The sequence below is a fragment of the Quercus suber genome, unplaced genomic scaffold (assembly GCF_002906115.3).
Source record: "Quercus suber isolate HL8 unplaced genomic scaffold, Cork oak 2.0 scaffold_65, whole genome shotgun sequence".
NCBI lineage: Eukaryota > Viridiplantae > Streptophyta > Magnoliopsida > Fagales > Fagaceae > Quercus > Quercus suber.
Genome location: NW_027069530.1, coordinates 1223825 through 1241369, shown reverse-complemented (window position 1 = coordinate 1241369; position 17545 = coordinate 1223825). Strand labels below are relative to the sequence as shown.

The window sequence follows — 17545 nt, the reverse complement described above, 5'->3', positions numbered from 1 at the left end:
TAGAAATACATTAATATTATTTAAAGAAAAATGCTAACGAGTGCCTTTAGGGCACTAGTTAATAATTCATTTTATGAAAATTTTTATATCACTTTGATGAAAAATAAAAAAAGCTATCAAAATATTAATTACTTTTTTTTTTAATTTTTCATAAAAAAAATTTTTAAATAAATTATTAATCAGTACTTAAAGACATTTGTTAGCATTTTGCTAAAATGCCCTACCAAACGGAACCTAAAACACTAAAATAACCCACTTAACAATGGACTGAGCAGTTACAAATACATGCGTACATCCCAATTCTCTTCAGACTTTACTTTCCCCCAATACACACTAATAACACACACACAGTGCTGGGCTTCTCCAACCAAACAAGAACAACGCACGCTTCAAAAACCATGATTGCCATTGATTGTTGCAGCCAAGATGTTCGGCAAAAAGTATGAGACAAACATCATTCAACCTCGGCCGGTTTCATATAATTACCTATCAATCCTCGGCCGGCTATGACCCCTACAACCTTTCCTCTGACGTTGTCTCTCACACCCACTTTCCTGTTTTTTAAAATTATATTAAAAAAAAAGAAAAAAAAGCTTTACCCTTTCATAGTTTCATTGTTCTGCTTCTGTGCTTAAAAAGTTGAAAAAAACTGACACCACCAACGTTAAACACACTTTTTGCTTGGTCGTGATCTATAAAATTCTTTCTTTCTTTTTTTTTCACAAAATCCCAAAGTGATTGCTTTTGTTTGGTTTTATTATCTTTGGTGGGCACACCAGCACGGACATTTCCTAGCTGTAAAGGCCCACTGTTGCCGACACGACCCCAGTTGACTCAGTGGGACTCCGATTCTTGCTCTCAGCTCTGTTTGTTTTCATTGTTGGGTATCTTTGTTTTCTTTCTTTCTTTCTCTTTTTTTATTTTTTATTTTTTATTAGAGAGAACTAATATTTGGGTCTCCAACGGAAAATGAAGAAGTGGACTTGGTAGAAGAGAGAGAGAGAGAGAGAGAGAGAAAGAGACAGAAAGGCCTTTCCTTTCTCTCGCTTGGCCATGGCTCCAGCTGGGAAGGTCTCTGGGTTTCGTCGAGAAGGCAATGACTGGTACTCATTCACACAAACCCCACTTCTCATATGCTTTGGTTTCATAATATTTTGTTTAAATTTTTCTGTTTAGTTCATTTATAAAAAAATAGTGTTATAGAATTTGAACCTGTGGCGTCCACTGATCGCACTTTATTATCAGGCCTAAACTGGTTTAGCTGAAATTTGAACTCAGGCTCCTTTTACTAATTGAGCTTGTTTAATTCTGATTCTTGTTTATCTTCTTTTATTATTTATTGTGTCCTAGAATAAATAGGCCTTTAAAAGCTCGAAGGCCTAAGGCTTATTACAATGGAAATTAATTATAGCTTTAAAACTCTGTTGGAGGTAGTTATGTTAATAATTTTGGTGGATTTTATGGGTTTGACAGGTTCTGCAATGCTGGATTGCCGAGTGATATTACGGTTGTGGTGGATGGCATTAACTTCCATCTACACAAGGTATTTCTATCCATTTTCTGTTGTGGGTATTCATCATAAGAACTTGATTTATCTTCTTTTCTCTTTTGTGTGTACATATCCATTCAATGGTTTCTCAATTCTTTGATTTGTTTTGTATTATCTGTTAAAGTTTTAGTCTATGATTAACTTAATATACATGTTGATGACATGTTAAAAGACACTTGTTTTTAGACCCATAGGTTTTGGGGGAGTTAAAAATGGAGAGAATTAGATGTTCAAGTTGAGGTTTTATCCATAATCCTATTTTATGGAGAATTTATTCTCTAATAAAGATTACAAAAGTGAAAAAAATTAAAATTATCAAACAACAATGACAAAACCCCAAAGGCTATATTCTCTTCCTTGATTTTCTTAACAGCCAAACACCACCAGAAAAAGGACACCAACTGCACTCACCACAAAGCCCCTCTTCTTCTCCTTCTCTCTCTTTTTCATTGCACATTGCTTCTGCTAAATCACATAAATTTGAAACATCATGACCCCAAGAATTAAGGGACTGCTAGAAATCCAGTTCTACCATCCATTGAATACTCACACTGCCTCTATCAATGTCGTTGCCAAGCCAAGCTTTACAACAATTAGATTTAGCCCATCAAGGATCTCACACTGCTTACATAAATACCAAAATCCCAAGTTGTTATTCCAAGTTTTTGAGTTTGCACCAACAGTAGTCCCAAACCAAGAGTAAGAGAGGGGAATGGGGAGGCAAGAGGGAGAGCTAGTCCACAAGTCAATTTCATATGGTTGATCACAAGGACAAACTTCATGAATATGTTTAAAATCGTTGAAAATTTTTACATAAAGGGAGCATCTTGGTGTACCTGAATGAGTGGCGATTTTGCTTGTTCTCCACATGTTTTATATGCAACTGGTCTGCCATATTATGTACATCAGTATCAAAATTTCCAATAGATTTAGCATAAAAAACTGTGTAGGGCATTTGTTTAATGAAAACCAAGTAGCCATTTTTAGATGTGTTCCCCTTATTACCATGCACTGTTTATTCTTTGAAATCTGCATCTTGCTGTTAACTTTCATTGATTAGCATGTTATATTTCCTAGGCCCCTTCCCCTTGTGGCCAAAACTCACTTTTCAAAAAAAGAAAAAGAAAAAGAAAAAAAAAAGCATGCTATACTTCTTAGGCATATTGTTTGCAGTTAGTTTGGTCTTTGTATGTTCTTGTATTTGAAATACAATTGAATGTCATTATTCATAGAAAACTGCTGCAGTTGGAGCTGTAAGTTTTATTCTTTATGTATTGTACTGCATTAATATTAAATAAGATTATAATTTATTACAATGGATGACTCTCCAGTTTCCTCTCATATCAAAATGTGGGAAGATAGCAAGAGAATATGAAGAATCCCAAAGTAATCATGAGAAGATTTTCACTGCAGTGCTGGAAGAGTTCCCCGGTGGCCCTGACACTTTCTTGATCGCAGTTAAATTCTGCTATGGTGTCCGGGTCGAACTGACACCAAGAAACGTAGTAGTGGTGTACTGTGCGGCAGACTACCTTGAAATGACAGATGAGTATGGAGAAGGAAATTTAATCTCTAAGTCAGAGAGTTTCTTCCATAAGAATATACTTCGCAACTGGAAAGATTGTATTTTGGCTCTTCAAAGTTCTGAGCCTGTCATGTCAAGGGCTGAAAAGCTCCAGATATTGAACAAATGTTTTAATGCTCTATCTATGATGGTTTGTACAGATCCTAGTTTGTTTGGTTGGCCCATGATGATGTATGGCAGTTTACAGAGCCCTGGTGGAAGCATCTTATGGAACGGAATTAACACAGGGGCCAGAATTCGAAGCTCTGAATCTGATTGGTGGTTTGAAGACATCTCATATCTTAGTGTGAGTTTGTTTGAGAAACTCATGAAGACAATGGAAGCAAAAGGTATAAGACCTGAAAACCTAGCTGGTGCAACAATGTACTACGCCAGAAAGTACCTACCGGGTCTAGGCCGATGGCAGGGTGGACAAAGTGGCAAAACCAGAACAGTTGCAAGTTTTAGCTTGACACCTGCTACTGTGGATCAAAGAGTTCTGTTGGAAAGCATTGCGAAGCTCCTGCCAGAAAAAAAGGGGAAATCCTTTTGCCGTTTCTTACTGGGACTTCTTCGTGTTGCATTGATATTGGGCGTCTCTCATGCGTGCAAGGACTCTTTGGAGAGGAGGATAGGAATGCAACTAGAACTGGCAACCCTAGATGGTCTTCTGATTCCTACTTATTCAGATTCTGACACATTATATAATACTGACTGTGTTGAAAGGATCATTCATTATTTTATGTCTTCAGAGTCGGGGATAACATCATTTTCTCCATCATCATTTGACCTGGAAACATCGCCATCATCCGGACCATTAAGAAAAGTTGCAAAGTTGATAGATGGCTATATAGCAGAGGTAGCTTCTGATGTGAATTTGAAACCAGGAAAGATTCGTGCACTTGCGGTGGCCCTCCCAGAATCTTCAAGACCTTTGCATGATGGGCTATACAGAGCAGTGGATATATATTTCAAGGTCTGAGTTTGCTTAACCTACTATAAAAGTGAAAGCATCTTTTGGTTTTTGAGGTTTATAATTGATAATAGCATTGTATTTACAAGGGAAAAAATGGCATTTTGCAGGCACACCCTTGGCTTTCAGAGAAGGATAAGGAAGAACTCTGCAACGTAATTGACTACCAGAAGCTATCAATTGATGCTTGTGCCCATGCATCCCAAAATGATAGGTTGCCACTTAGAGTTGTTCTCCAAGTTCTGTTCTTCGAGCAGATGCAGTTAAGGACAGCACTAGCTGGCTGTCTCCATGTATTGGATGCTGAAAGTGCCCCTGCAGGTCCTTTGACTGTCCCAGGTGACATGGCAGGTCAGATTGTACAGAGGGACGGGTGGGTGACAGTAGTACGTGAAAACCAGGTTCTAAAGGTGGATATGGAAAGGATGAGGTCTAGAGTTGGGGAACTTGAGGAAGAATTTAGTAAAATAAAGCAAGAAATGAAAAAGGTGACGAAATCACATAGTACCCTTAGTTCTCCTCGTTTGGTTGCAAAGAAACTTGGATTCAAGCTTATTCCACGACCCTCAGATGCTCAACCAGATACTGGTGAAAGCACTGGACCTACTCCAAGAGCATCAGTTGAGCAGGCATGTCCTCCCCGTCATTCCAGACACAGGAAAAGTTTCTCTTTGTTTTGAGGGTTAGTACAAGAAAACTGAGGATGGCATTTTCGTACATAGACTCTTTCGTTCAGAATGTGCGAAGGAAAGGAAAGGAAAATGTTACAATTTGCCTCCTATTTTTGGCTTTTTTTTTTTCAACAATCGAGCATTTTCCTCTTCTTTCCTTTGTTTGAATCTGGCATTATCAGGAGGCAGTCGAAAAAGAGCCTTAGTTTTGCTCCTCAGAATTGTTTTTGGAGTGTCTGGAAGGAGAATGGCTGCCAATTTGTTTTTCTTTGGGGCTTGTAGAATAGGGGTTGGTAGGCATCAAAGAATTAACCAGAAAATCAGAAAGTAATGATTTGTCATTGAAGATGGAGCATTGATCCCATCTGAAATTTGGACTCACAGCTTTGTTTTCCACAATCTCTGTGGTGGAGTCTATACAAGTGAATACATCAAGTTACAGTTAAATATTGTTAATACTTTTCATTTCTGTAGTTATTTCTTCTTTGGTGCTTATACATGTACAGCACAGTGAATCAAGTTATAAGTTTGTCAAACATTGGAAAGATGAGAAAAGGTTTATGTTTCCTGTGTCTGAACTTCCAAATGAACTGAGTTCTGGTTATTTTGTTTAGCCTTTGGTGAATCTCCATATTAAGGTTTGAAGTGCAAAGATGAAATGAATATTGGGATAATGTGAAGGCTTTTCATAGGAAATGCCGCAATGGAAATGATGGTCTTGTTGAAAGGCACGATTTTGTAAGCTTTTCGCTTCTGATCCATAGCCTTCATCTAGGATACTTCAAATTTCAAAAGTAGATTGCAGCTCTTGTTCTTGTAACCTACTCATGAAATTAGACAGCATCTGCATTTTTCACGGTTCAATATATGTGGAGAATATTTTAAGTTACAAAGAAGAACACCTCAACTCTGTTGTCTGCACATTGCAGCTAAGTGTGTGTGATTTTGTTTTTCTTTTGTTTTTATGCAAAATGATTTATATGTTTGGCAATAGGCTTTGGCGCGATTTGTTATATGAGACCCAAAGTTAGGAGGTGTTATTTTGTATCACGTGGACATATAACACCCCACTCACAAAGGGGTGGATGTGATACAAAATAAAAATTTCAAAGAGATTTGGGACTTGGTTATTTGGGTTTTGCTTCTTGCCAATCTCATGTAGTATTGTTCCATCTAAAGGATTGTTTGTGTGCTTTAAAAAAAAAAAAAATTACTTCGGGAAATCTAATTAGGGCTTTAGTTGGAATGATATTGTACAGATTGTGAGATAATGAATTTCATGATTTAAAAGAATGCCAAGTTCTATTTTGAGATGATTAAGTTTAAATACATTGAGTAAATACTATAGATGTCAGTCTTATTACTCGTGTATTTATTTATTTTGTAATCTTAATATATTTTTTACTCTTAAATGGCAAAAAAATTTCAGTTTATGCTTTGATCCCATATCATGAAATCAAGGTTCCTTTTCAAATGCTATCCACAAAACTAGTATTACTATTCATTTATTCACAATGGTTTAGTATGCCAAGTGTTTATAAAAAAAAAATGGTATAGCTAAGTAATTGTTGTGACTTGTGATAATTTCACATACAACTTCAAAATTTTTATACCGTTTAAATCAACATGAATGACATTGCTTTTGACTGAAATATATGATTATATGTGATAGGTAATAGCTAAGAAGTACTAATTTAAACAAAGCATTTGCAATTAATTAGGTTCATGATTTGCTCGTGCCAAAAAAAAGGATTGCATATATCACGACGCCAAACCGTCCGAGCAAAGAGTGTGTTACTGTGTTTAACGTTGGTGATGTAAACTGTAAAGCATAGTTTCAAAATCAATAAGCACATAGCATTGTTAGGCATTAAAAATTAGAATAATTAAAAAAAAAATAATCTTAGTTTACAACTTACATTATAAACTTATATTATAGTCATACACAATTTGTACAACATTTTACACATTTTGAGATATTTGGTATTGTTATTTAAACAACAATTTGCAGTGTTTAAACACAACACATATTTTTAAAATATTTTTTTATCTACACATATTTTCACAATATTTAAAAAATGATATTAAAAATCTTTTGCTGAATGGCCATTTGTGTATATACCATATAAGTTTATATTTCAAGTACAGTTGATAGAAAATTAGAAACCTATAAAGGTCAAAAAAAGAAAAGAAAAAGAAAGTGGATGCGTCAGATACAGTGTCAGAGGAAAGGACTGTGACCTGTGAGGTTGTAACTTGTAAAGAGTTTTAGCCGGCTGAGGAATGAGTTTGTCTCAGGCTTTTTTGTCAATAATTTTGGCTGCAGTCATGGTTAGAACAGGGATGGATTTGGTTGGAGTTTCCACTTTCCACATTGTCAATTGCTTCGACCTGAACAATTGATTTCTTCCTTGAATATTATGTTTTTATGTCGATTTAGTCCATGAGAACATTTTGACATTGTAATTTAAGTTCCTTACAAGCGACATCATTCATTACATTTTTTTCTTTCATTTTTCTCTTTTGTATCATGTGATTTACTTATATGGTAGCCTACTTTAATAATTTAATCATCGTCAAATTTAAGCCTGGCCTGGAGTTGTAGGCCACCTTATTTAAAATATATATACATAATTAGTTTAAAGGGTTTAATAAATTATAATCCTATCATTTAAGAAATATCAAGGACATAGTAATATCACGTCTTATATAATTAGATTAATTATTTTAAGAGAAATACTATGTTCATAACATTTTCACAATAAATTTTAAATGATAAGTTGTTATTGGTTGTTATGAGTGGGCAAAGTAATTTAAGTTGTTTTCCTTAAAAAAAAAAAGTAATTTAAGTTGTACATTTAAATTATAACCAATAACAACTTATCACCTATGATTTGTTGTAAAAATGTTGTGGACATAAAACTCTTTTTATTTATAAAATTAAAGGAAAATATTTTGAAAAATATTCTATTTGTCGCAATGGTAGTAATATAAAAGGATTAATGATGGTCTGCTTAGAGCATTGTAATTTATTTATTATTTATTTGATAGAGTTTTAACCTATGACGTCCGCTTTTAATAACTACTTGTTGTAATAAGAGAAAAATATCAATTAGTTTTTGGTTTTGGCAAGAATCAAACTTTAGGTCTTTTGTTCGACCATAAGAGACTTATCATTTAAGTCAATTAAAATTCACGCCTTTGTAACTTAATTTGTTGGTACCTTTATTGTTTCCAATGGGGAGATTTAATTACCAGGTTCAAAACCTCCCTTCCACATTGTATTTATAGAATTATAATAATTATAAAAAGATTAATGGGTAAGATTTGTAAAAAAACGTATGTGTATGAAAAATAACAACACCTGACATCGACCGTCGCTTTGGCCGAGTGGTTAAGGCGTGTGCCTGCTAAGTACATGGGGTTTCCCCGCGAGAGTTCGAATCTCTCAGGCGACGAAATAAATTTTTGTTTTTTCAAATTTTCTTTTGCCAAAATTTCATTGGATGATCCGGTTCAGCTCCCTGGACCTGACCACATTTAATCCCAACCTTCCCATTTGTCTCTCTCTACTCTCTCCTTCACTGCACAAAACCTTAAAACCCCTGTTCAGTCTTCCCCCTTTGTTTTTTGTATTGAACTATTCGATTGCTCATATCGTAAACTGTCCCCCCCGAGCTTTTTTTCAACGCTCTCCGCCGCCACCATTTTTTTCATTTCCCAATTCCTTCAACGACATGTCGTTTTGTTCCCCGAGCTTCCAGCTCTCTTATTTACACAACCCCTTCAACGACACCACCACCACCAATCCGACGCCGCAATGTACTCACAAACACAATTTCACCGTCCACTTCAGTCTTTCACGATTCGACGACACGGCCACCATGTACTCTCCACCAAAGTTAATAGCTTCTTCTTCTCATTCATCACAACGCCACTACCCGCCTCTCGAGAGCCACCACCACCACCGCTCCTTCAAACTCAACTGTGCCATCGAGTCGTCGTCGTCGGAGGCCAACGCGATCACGGTGCCGGAAGATGAAGTTAGGGTTTTGGATGGTAATCATGGGCAAAAACCCGATTTTGGCGGCAACGGCGGAGATGACGATGATCGTAGTGGTAATGGTTGAGTCCCACATCGGTTAGAGAGAGCGCCCCACTACCCAAGCTCCTGAAGCATTATAAAGGGTAGTGGGGCGCTCTCTCTAACCGATGTGGGACTCGACGAGTACAAGTCCAAGCTAGGCGCTTGCTTGCTCGTGCCTGCACTCGGGGACGAGGACAAAACCGCACCGCGGTAGGATACAATCAGATGTGGGGGGAACAAATTCCTACCTTACAACTACTTATTGTAATAAGAGAAAAATATCAATTAGTTTTTGGTTTTGGCAAGAATCGAACTTTAGGTCTTTTGTTCAAAACCTCCCTTCTCCATTGTATTTATAGAATTATAATAATAATAAAAAGATTAATGGGTAAGATTTGTAAAAAAACGTATGTGTATGGAAAAATAACAACACCTCACATCAACCGTCGCTTTGGCCGAGTGGTTAAGGCGTGTGCCTGCTAAGTACATGGGGTTTCCCCGCGAGAGTTCGAATCTCTCAGGCGACGCAATAAATTTTTGTTTTTTCAAAAATTTCATATTTTCTTTTGCCAAAATTTCATTGCATGATCCGGTTCAGCTCCCTGGACCTGACCACATTTAATCCCAACCTTCCCAATTGTCTCTCTCTACTCTCTCCTTCACTGCACAAAACCTTAAAACCCCTCTTCAGTCTTCCCCCTTTGCTTTTTGTATTGAACTATTCGATTGCTCATATCGTAAACTGTCACCCCCGAGCTTTTTTCAACGCTCGCCGCCGCCACCATTTTTTTCATTTCCCAATTCCTTCAACGACATGTCGTTTTGTTCCCCGAGCTTCCAGCTCTCTTATTTACACAACCCCTTCAACGACACCACCACCACCAATCCGACGCCGCAATGTACTCACAAACACAATTTCACCGTCCACTTCAGTCTTTCACGATTCGACGACACGGCCACCATGTACTCTCCACCAAAGTTAATAGCTTCTTCTTCTCATTCATCACAACGCCACTACCCGCCTCTCGAGAGCCACCACCACCACCGCTCCTTCAAACTCAACTGTGCCATCGAGTCGTCGTCGTCGGAGGCCAACGCGATCACGGTGCCGGAAGATGAAGTTAGGGTTTTGGATGGTAATCATGGGCAAAAACCCGATTTTGGCGGCAACGGCGGAGATGACGATGATCGTAGTGGTAATGGTAATGGTGGCGGCGGCGGCGGCGACGGTGGCGACGGAGAAGAGAATGGTGAGGAAAAGGAGTTCGGGCCGATATTGAAGTTGGAGGAAGTGATGAGGAAAACGAAGGATCGCGGTGTTGAGCTTCCTAAAGATATGTTGGAGGCTGCTAAGATCACTGGGATTCGCCAAGTGTTTCTTGAGCGATACTTGGATTTGCAGGTAATGTGCTTTGCATGTTACTAAATCCAATTGAGTTTTCCATATAGTTTTTTTTTTTTAGAGTTGAATAGAAAAGTTAATATTTGATTGCAGGGGTCCGGTTGGCCATTAGGATTTTTGATGAAGTACTGTTCCATGCTTCGAAATCGAATGCTGGCTGATCCTTCTTTTCTCTTTAAAGTTGGAACCGAGGTTTGTTTTCAGTGTTTTTTTAATGGAAAAAACAATTTTTATGTTTGCGTGTTTAATTAATAGTATTTAATTAATAAAAAAGTGTCAAATTAGAGAATTTATAGGGAAAAAAACTTACCTAATTTATTAGAATTTGGTTAGAGAAGATCAAACATAATTTTAATTATAATTTGTTTAGTGTTGCGAGGGTTGCTCTATCTAAGAAGATGATGAGTTCTAATTAGTTAAAAATAATAATAATTTAGGACTATTTGTAACTCTAAAAGCCACATTATGATGTGAAAAGATATTGTCTTTTGGCAACCTATATATATATATATATATTTATATAGAGAGAGAGAGAGAGAGAGTAACCTATATATATATATATATAGAGAGAGAGAGAGAGAGAGAGAGAGAGAGAGAGAGAGGTTCACCACTCAATAATATTTTAATGGATGTGTATTTTGATAACTTATCATACCCTTCATGTTTGCAAATTTTGATACAATTAGAGATCAATAGCTATCTCATCTATATTATTTTAAAATTTCAAGCTTTTTGTACTTAAAATTTACTAAGAAAAATGAGTTTATGGATCGAATAGTAAACAACATCTAACTGATACAAAATTTGGCACATGTGTAATCCAATGTTGGGATTTTCAAAATAGTAATTCAATAACATGTTATTAGATGCTGTAAAATTAAGAAAAAGTTAGATGTGGTGTAACTTGATCCTAACTCTCTCTCTCTCTCTCTCTCTCTCTCTCTCTATATATATATATATATTGAAATTAAATAATCATTGCAGCTTTTGGTTATTAAGTGTGTAGTTCAGATTGAATGAGTCCATATTACAGGTTTCTCAGAGCTGGTGCCATGTATCTAATGTTAATGTAATAATGAAATTCTTGCTTTTGATTTGGTGTTATGCAGATAGTCATAGATTCTTGTTGTGCAACATTTGCGGAAGTTCAGAAAAGAGGCAAGGATTTTTGGGCTGAGTTTGAGTTGTACGCTGCTGATCTTTTAGTTGGTGTAGTGGTAGACATTGCTTTGGTTGGTTTACTAGCACCTTATGCTCGATTTGGTCAGCCATCCATGCCAAGAGGTTTATTTGGAAGCTTTAACCGGGCTTGTGCAGCTCTTCCTAGTAGGTTTGTTGCAAACTGACACTATGATTTTTTTTTTTTTTAAAATTTATAGGATCCGTCTAAAACTATAATTCTGTAGTCAGTGTTTTTTTTCCTATGCTGTATGCACCTTGCTGCTTAGTGCTGGATATGTATTTTATACTAGATCAGTGACTGTTTAGATATAAAGTGTTTTAGTTTGCTTTAGTTTGGATTTCGAATGAAAGGCCTAGGGAGACAGAATTGAATCTGGTTGACAGGTGGACAGTTTATTTTTTTGGTAAATAGGTGGATGATTTATTTACAGAGAAGAATGGTGGTAATAGTGCTGAAAAAGAAATCTGGCTATTTAGAAGTTACTGTATAGAGTTTATGGAAGAATGATTAATGGATTTAGGAAGAATGTAAGCATAAGTGCTACAATATAGTCTAATGTATTGATAGTGTTAGGCTTGGAGTAGTGTCTTGTGCATTAAACTAGTGAACTGGGCCTGCTAGTAAAACAGTACTGTCCTAGGGTCTTGGATCATGATCATAACCAAAATGGTTCAGAAAATGTTAACAGTATTGATTAAAATCCTTAGAAACTAGCAATATTGAAGGGAGATAGAATCTTGTTGACTAACTGTGGACCCATAGATAGTAGATACCTTGCAAGGGCCTCATAAATATCCTCCTTAATGTCTCTTTTGGTCAACTTTTTAAGGACTTCACATCCTTTTTGCACAAAACTTTAGATGATTGGGGAGTGCTTCATTCATAGAAAAATATATCTCTAATGCAGTGTTTTTGAAGCGGAAAGGCCAGGATGTAGATTCTCAGCAAAGCAGCGGATTGCCACATACTTCTATAAGGTACCATATGTAATTGAACTTTATAAGTAACCGATAACTGTTTGCTTGCCTTCTGGACAATGAATATTGTGGATAATGCTCCTGCAGTGGGAAGGGTGGGATGGAGTTCTTGGCTCCATCCTTGGTTTTCATTGTGGTATCTTGTTTAATGTTCCCTTTAAAACAGGATTTTGATACCAGTTTCTTGCTCAATCCTGACTTCTCTATATGCCCAAAGATGGGTTCAAGTGTTAGTATATATTTATCTCCTATGTTTAATTCATTTGGTTGATATATTCTGGATCCAGGGTGTCTTATATGGATCAGTTGGCTTTGGATGTGGTCTAATTGGCCAAGGCATTGCAAATATGATCATGAATGCCAAACGGTATGCTTCTATCAGGATAATTATCCTACTTATATATCAAAATATATATAAATATATATGTGTATATATATATATACATACATATCCTACATGTTTCTGTTGTTTCTTTGTTTTTTTTTTCTTTCCCTTTTTATAATTTTTTTTTTTGATAATTAAGTTTTGGCCCCAAGGGGAGGATGAGTAGGAGACTCAAACTAGTGACCTATGCTTCATGAGGCATGGTCCCTAGCCAATTGTGCTTCCCCTTGAATTTTCTTTGTTTCTTTGGCATTACTTTGTTGCTTGGTTTGTACTTTATGTAAATATGTCAATTGGATTTTATGAATAAATTTATCAATAAAAATGTGACAAGAAAAAGTCTACTTTGTGCTAAGTGTTTTCAGGATTGAATTACTGAAATACTGATGAATAATAGACAAATTGATTTGGCTAGAGGGCATTGACCCCTAATTCCATTAATCAATAAACTATGATAATATTTTAGATTGACCAACAAACATTAGCCAACAGCCTTGTGGCTTAATGGTACTGCCTGAATGGGGGAGAACCTGGGTCTAACTCCCTCATTTCCCAAATTTTTGTAAGCAAAAACAATAAATGATAAAAAATTAAAAAATGTTAATTTCAAATATATACTTCCATTTTTCCCCCTATATTTATTAGTCGTAAGTGTTATACTAAAGAAAGACTACCTACATATAGACAACAGTTAGGGAAATGATATTCATGTGTAGACTGTTGTTGCCATTACCTTCTTTTGCCCCCATATTTTGAAGGAAACACTAACATACCACCTGTAATTGAATGTATGATCAGGAGTTTAAACAAATCAGATGAGGACATACCTGTGCCGCCTCTTGTACAAAGTGCTGCTCTTTGGGGTAATTATTCATATTCCAATATTTTGACTTATAGTTTTGTACTAGCATGACCAAGCCCTTTACAACTATTTTCAATAGTCTCTGTGCTCTTCTGAATGGCTCTCTGTTTTAGTTGCTCCTGAGTACAAAATTACAGGGTACTAGCATAATATATTTTTTTACCTATTTTTGTATTAGCATGAACAAGTCCCTTACAACTACTTTCAATAGTCTCTGTACTTTTCTGAACGCCTTTTTGTTTTAGTTGCTTCCGAGTATTAAATCACATTGCTAAGGTGTTCACCGAAAGAAGGTTCTCTTTTTTTGGCTTTAGCCTTTCATATATATTAGCTTTTTATGTCAAAAAAGAAGTTCTCTTTTCTTTTTTAGCTATTATCTTCCTAATGTATACAAGATACAAGGTTTCAAAGTGCAAAGAAAATTATTAACAATTTCAATTGAATCATCATCACTTATAAAAAAAATAAAAAATTTATAATAAAAGTGGATAAATATGGATTAACACTGGCCATTGGGACTTATGTACATATGCTTGTCAATTAATCTTTGTTGGCTTACATCTGTTGTTTTTCAAATTTAATTAATTTGAATTTACTTTGAACATCTTTGGCTAGTAATAAATTACCACCAGATGAATCATTGTAATACACATAACTGAACCAAAACAAGGTAGAAGACTTACCTGACTGCGTGGATATATGAATTTTTTATATAGTTTTTTTCCTTAGAACATAGTAGCATTTGATAAGGTAGGTTTAAGTGAAAATCTTCATAATTATAGCTACTTCCCACAAAACTTCATGTTACTTAAAAACTATATGTTACTAGCCAAACTACACTTTTGGTCCTCCAAGATTGTGGGCAGTTTCAATTCGAGATCTATACATTTAATGTTGTTAATTTTGTACCTGAACTATTATTTGTGTCAATTTCATCACTCAACTTTCAAAATTAAGTGATTCTCAAAAAAAAAAAAAAAAAAAAAAAAATCAAAATTAAGTCAAACTTAAAAGGTTGATTCTGAAAGTTGAGGGATGAAATTGATACAAATAATAGTTGAGAGACCTTGATATTGAAAGTTGAATAACGAAATTGAAACAATTAAATGTACATGGGATGAAATTGAAACTGCTACAAATGTGTAGGGGACCAAAATTCTAGTTTGGCTTATATTGCCTTTGAAGAAGGGACTGATAAGAGGGATAAATAGAGGGGACTCTTCTTGTCACTGAAATTAGTTTATTTGAATGGTGTAACATGTTTTGGATTGAGCAACATGGATAATGGTTTGTTAGATTGGTGATGAACTAAGGAAGCCCTTTTCTGGAAATATATGCATTTTTAGCTTTTTCTTGATTTCCTAGGTTGGGGGGCTTGTTATTCTGGTTTTCTTTTTTCTTTTTCTTTTAAAAGATGTCTTGCCATATCTTTTCTCCCATGGCCCCTCCTATAAATTTTTTTTTTTTTTCTAAAGGAAAATAAATAAAGAAAAGAATAAACTATTTAGCAATTTTAATTAAGTTCTGTTTTGATTTGGACAAACTGTACGTGTTGCTATAGCCTATAGTTGTCAGTACTTTAAGAAAACGATGCATGTGGACAACTTTGGTTTTTTGTTATTGCTAGCTAAGGTGAACATTAGAGTTATTCATATTGCTTTGATTTTTTTAATACATTATTTCCAATCTTGATATATGCAGTTCTGGCATTTATGTTTGGTATTTATAGAATGTTCATTATAGGGATATTATTCCTTTCTTATGTAACATGGAAATGAGCATGCCTCTGATTCTGACCTCTGCAACTTTTAAAAATGAGATGTGATGTGTTGTATAATATATGCTCTTAAGTGTGAACCCATTCTAGTCTGAGTATAAAAGCTTTATTAGTTGTGAGAGATTAAATTGTTTTCTCTTATTTTTTTCATTTCCTTCAGGGCCTATTCCGATAAGGAGAAGAATTTCAAATCTTGAAAATTATAAATTCTTAGGAGTTTAAACTCACAAATTAAATTACTAAAAGTTGACATTTATCTGTTCAGATATACTTTGAATTTGAATTTATATCATATTATAAAAATAGTATATTTAATAATATAAATTTTAATTGTTTAAACTAGTCATACATATTATTTTAGTAACTAAAGAATTAATAATTGTCCATTTTGGATAATAGTTTTAAATGATAAAAATACACTTAGATATTGATAAAAATCTTACTCGGATGAAAATTTAAATAGTTTTGTTCTAAAATGAACTTTATTTGGTTTGTTTTAAGAAAGAAGTGAAAAGTCAGATTGAAGTATAAAATTAGTATTTCTCACAAATACAAGATGCATGAGAATTGATATTTCTTACCTGAAAAGGTGGAATTTAGAATTCTTGAGTTTCATGGAAATTGAGATGTTTATGGCTATTGTAATTCTCGAGAACTTGTCGAATGAACAACTAAAATTTGACTAATTATAAAAGATTAACGTATCCTGTCCTAAATTCCTATGTAATGAACCCATGGGACGGGAAGGTAACTTTCTTCCATCTGCTGCTGCTGGAATTACTTATCGTATGCTTTCTCTTTCAGGTGTTTTTCTTGCCGTGTCTTCCAATACCAGATACCAAATCATAAATGGCCTGGAGCAACTGGTTGAAGCATCTCCATTGGCAAAGCGGTTACCACCTGTTGCAATGGCTTTCACAGTCGGTGTGAGATTTGCTAACAATATTTATGGTGGTATGCAGTTTGTAGACTGGGCTAAGTTGAGTGGGGTACAATAGCAATATAAACTCATCTCTACTGTAGAAGCTGCTTTTCAACTCTCAACTTAAAAGGATAGGTACTTCAAGTTTTGGCGTTAGATCTGGCTAGAAGCCTCCTGATTTAGTTTGGCTTCCTATATTACAACTTACAGGGATGCGAGATTGTGCTTATATCAACAAGCAATAAATCAAAATCAAGCTTCTTTTTTTGGCCATCTTTTTGGTTTATTAAAACTTTGTTATAAGTATTTTTGACCTCTTTCTGTTTTACTCTGACCTATCAATATAATTGTATCCAATAAATCTTAGCTAAAACTTTGTGAATTGGCTCACCAACGTAAGAAATTAATTTGAATTATAATAAACAGATGTTGGTACTTAAGTCTGCCATGCTTTACTGCAGCGGCCAGTAGTAATATTTTTGATATGACAAGGGTTTAATGTAAATGTAAAGTGATATCGGTAGTAGGTTTAGATAAATCCAATAAAAAATTATAGACTTTTTTTTTTTGATAAATAAATTTTAAAAAAATTATAAACTTATCTGTTGTGTATCTACTATCTAGACTTATCACTTAGGTGCATGTGAAAGAAATGACAACGATTACGGGCTACCAAAGTTTACACAATTATAGTTAATAAAATACTATTAAAAGTTTTTTACAAGATGAACTATACAGGGTAAAATACTATTTTCATACGTTATTAAAAGTTTGTTTTTCATATTTAAACTTATATAGATATATATATATATATATTTTTTTTTCATTCTTAAACTTTGTAAAGAGTTCTTTTTATAAATATTTTAAAGGCAAAAATAGAGATGATTTTTAAAAAAAAAATTAAGGACAAAAACATTTTCAATAGTTTAAGGATGAAAGATGAATTTTTTAATATTTTAGGAACAAAAATGAATTTTTTAAAGTTTAGGGATAAAATAGTACTTTTACCAAATATATATAATATAGAAATAGAAGATGCCCCCATTTATTTAGGGGGAAAAAGAATATGCACTCATTTTGTTCGGTTCAAAATTTAAAAGAAAAAAAAAACATAAAAAGTGAAATGTTATTGACTAATTATTAACATAAACAAAAATGGTAGGTTTTAGTTAGCTTAATTGGTAAAATCTCTA

At 34.7% G+C, this 17545-nt stretch overlaps 2 protein-coding genes and 2 non-coding genes across 4 annotated transcripts; all 4 read left to right on the top strand.

Moving 5' to 3' along the window:
- Positions 1-302: 302 nt before the first annotated feature.
- LOC112020066 (BTB/POZ domain-containing protein At3g44820) lies at positions 303-5370 on the top strand. Its single transcript, XM_065772836.1, has 5 exons — positions 303-884; positions 976-1103; positions 1474-1543; positions 2881-4089; positions 4197-5370. Exons 2-5 carry the CDS (start codon positions 1054-1056, stop codon positions 4764-4766), a joined length of 1899 nt encoding a protein of 632 aa, XP_065628908.1. The 5' UTR covers positions 303-884; positions 976-1053; the 3' UTR covers positions 4767-5370.
- Positions 5371-8133: 2763 nt separating this feature from the next.
- On the top strand, positions 8134-8215 carry TRNAS-GCU (transfer RNA serine (anticodon GCU)). The gene has a single exon. It is a non-coding gene; the product is annotated as a tRNA-Ser (tRNA).
- Positions 8216-8366: 151 nt separating this feature from the next.
- On the top strand, positions 8367-16625 carry LOC112020065 (protein RETICULATA-RELATED 1, chloroplastic). The gene is made up of 8 exons (XM_065772872.1): positions 8367-8882; positions 9465-10246; positions 10340-10438; positions 11356-11576; positions 12337-12406; positions 12694-12773; positions 13590-13654; positions 16235-16625. The coding sequence occupies exons 1-8, from the start codon at positions 8495-8497 to the stop codon at positions 16426-16428; spliced, it is 1899 nt and encodes a 632-aa protein (XP_065628944.1). The 5' UTR covers positions 8367-8494; the 3' UTR covers positions 16429-16625.
- Positions 9290-9371, top strand: TRNAS-GCU (transfer RNA serine (anticodon GCU)). Its single transcript has one exon. It is a non-coding gene; the product is annotated as a tRNA-Ser (tRNA).
- Positions 16626-17545: the final 920 nt, after the last annotated feature.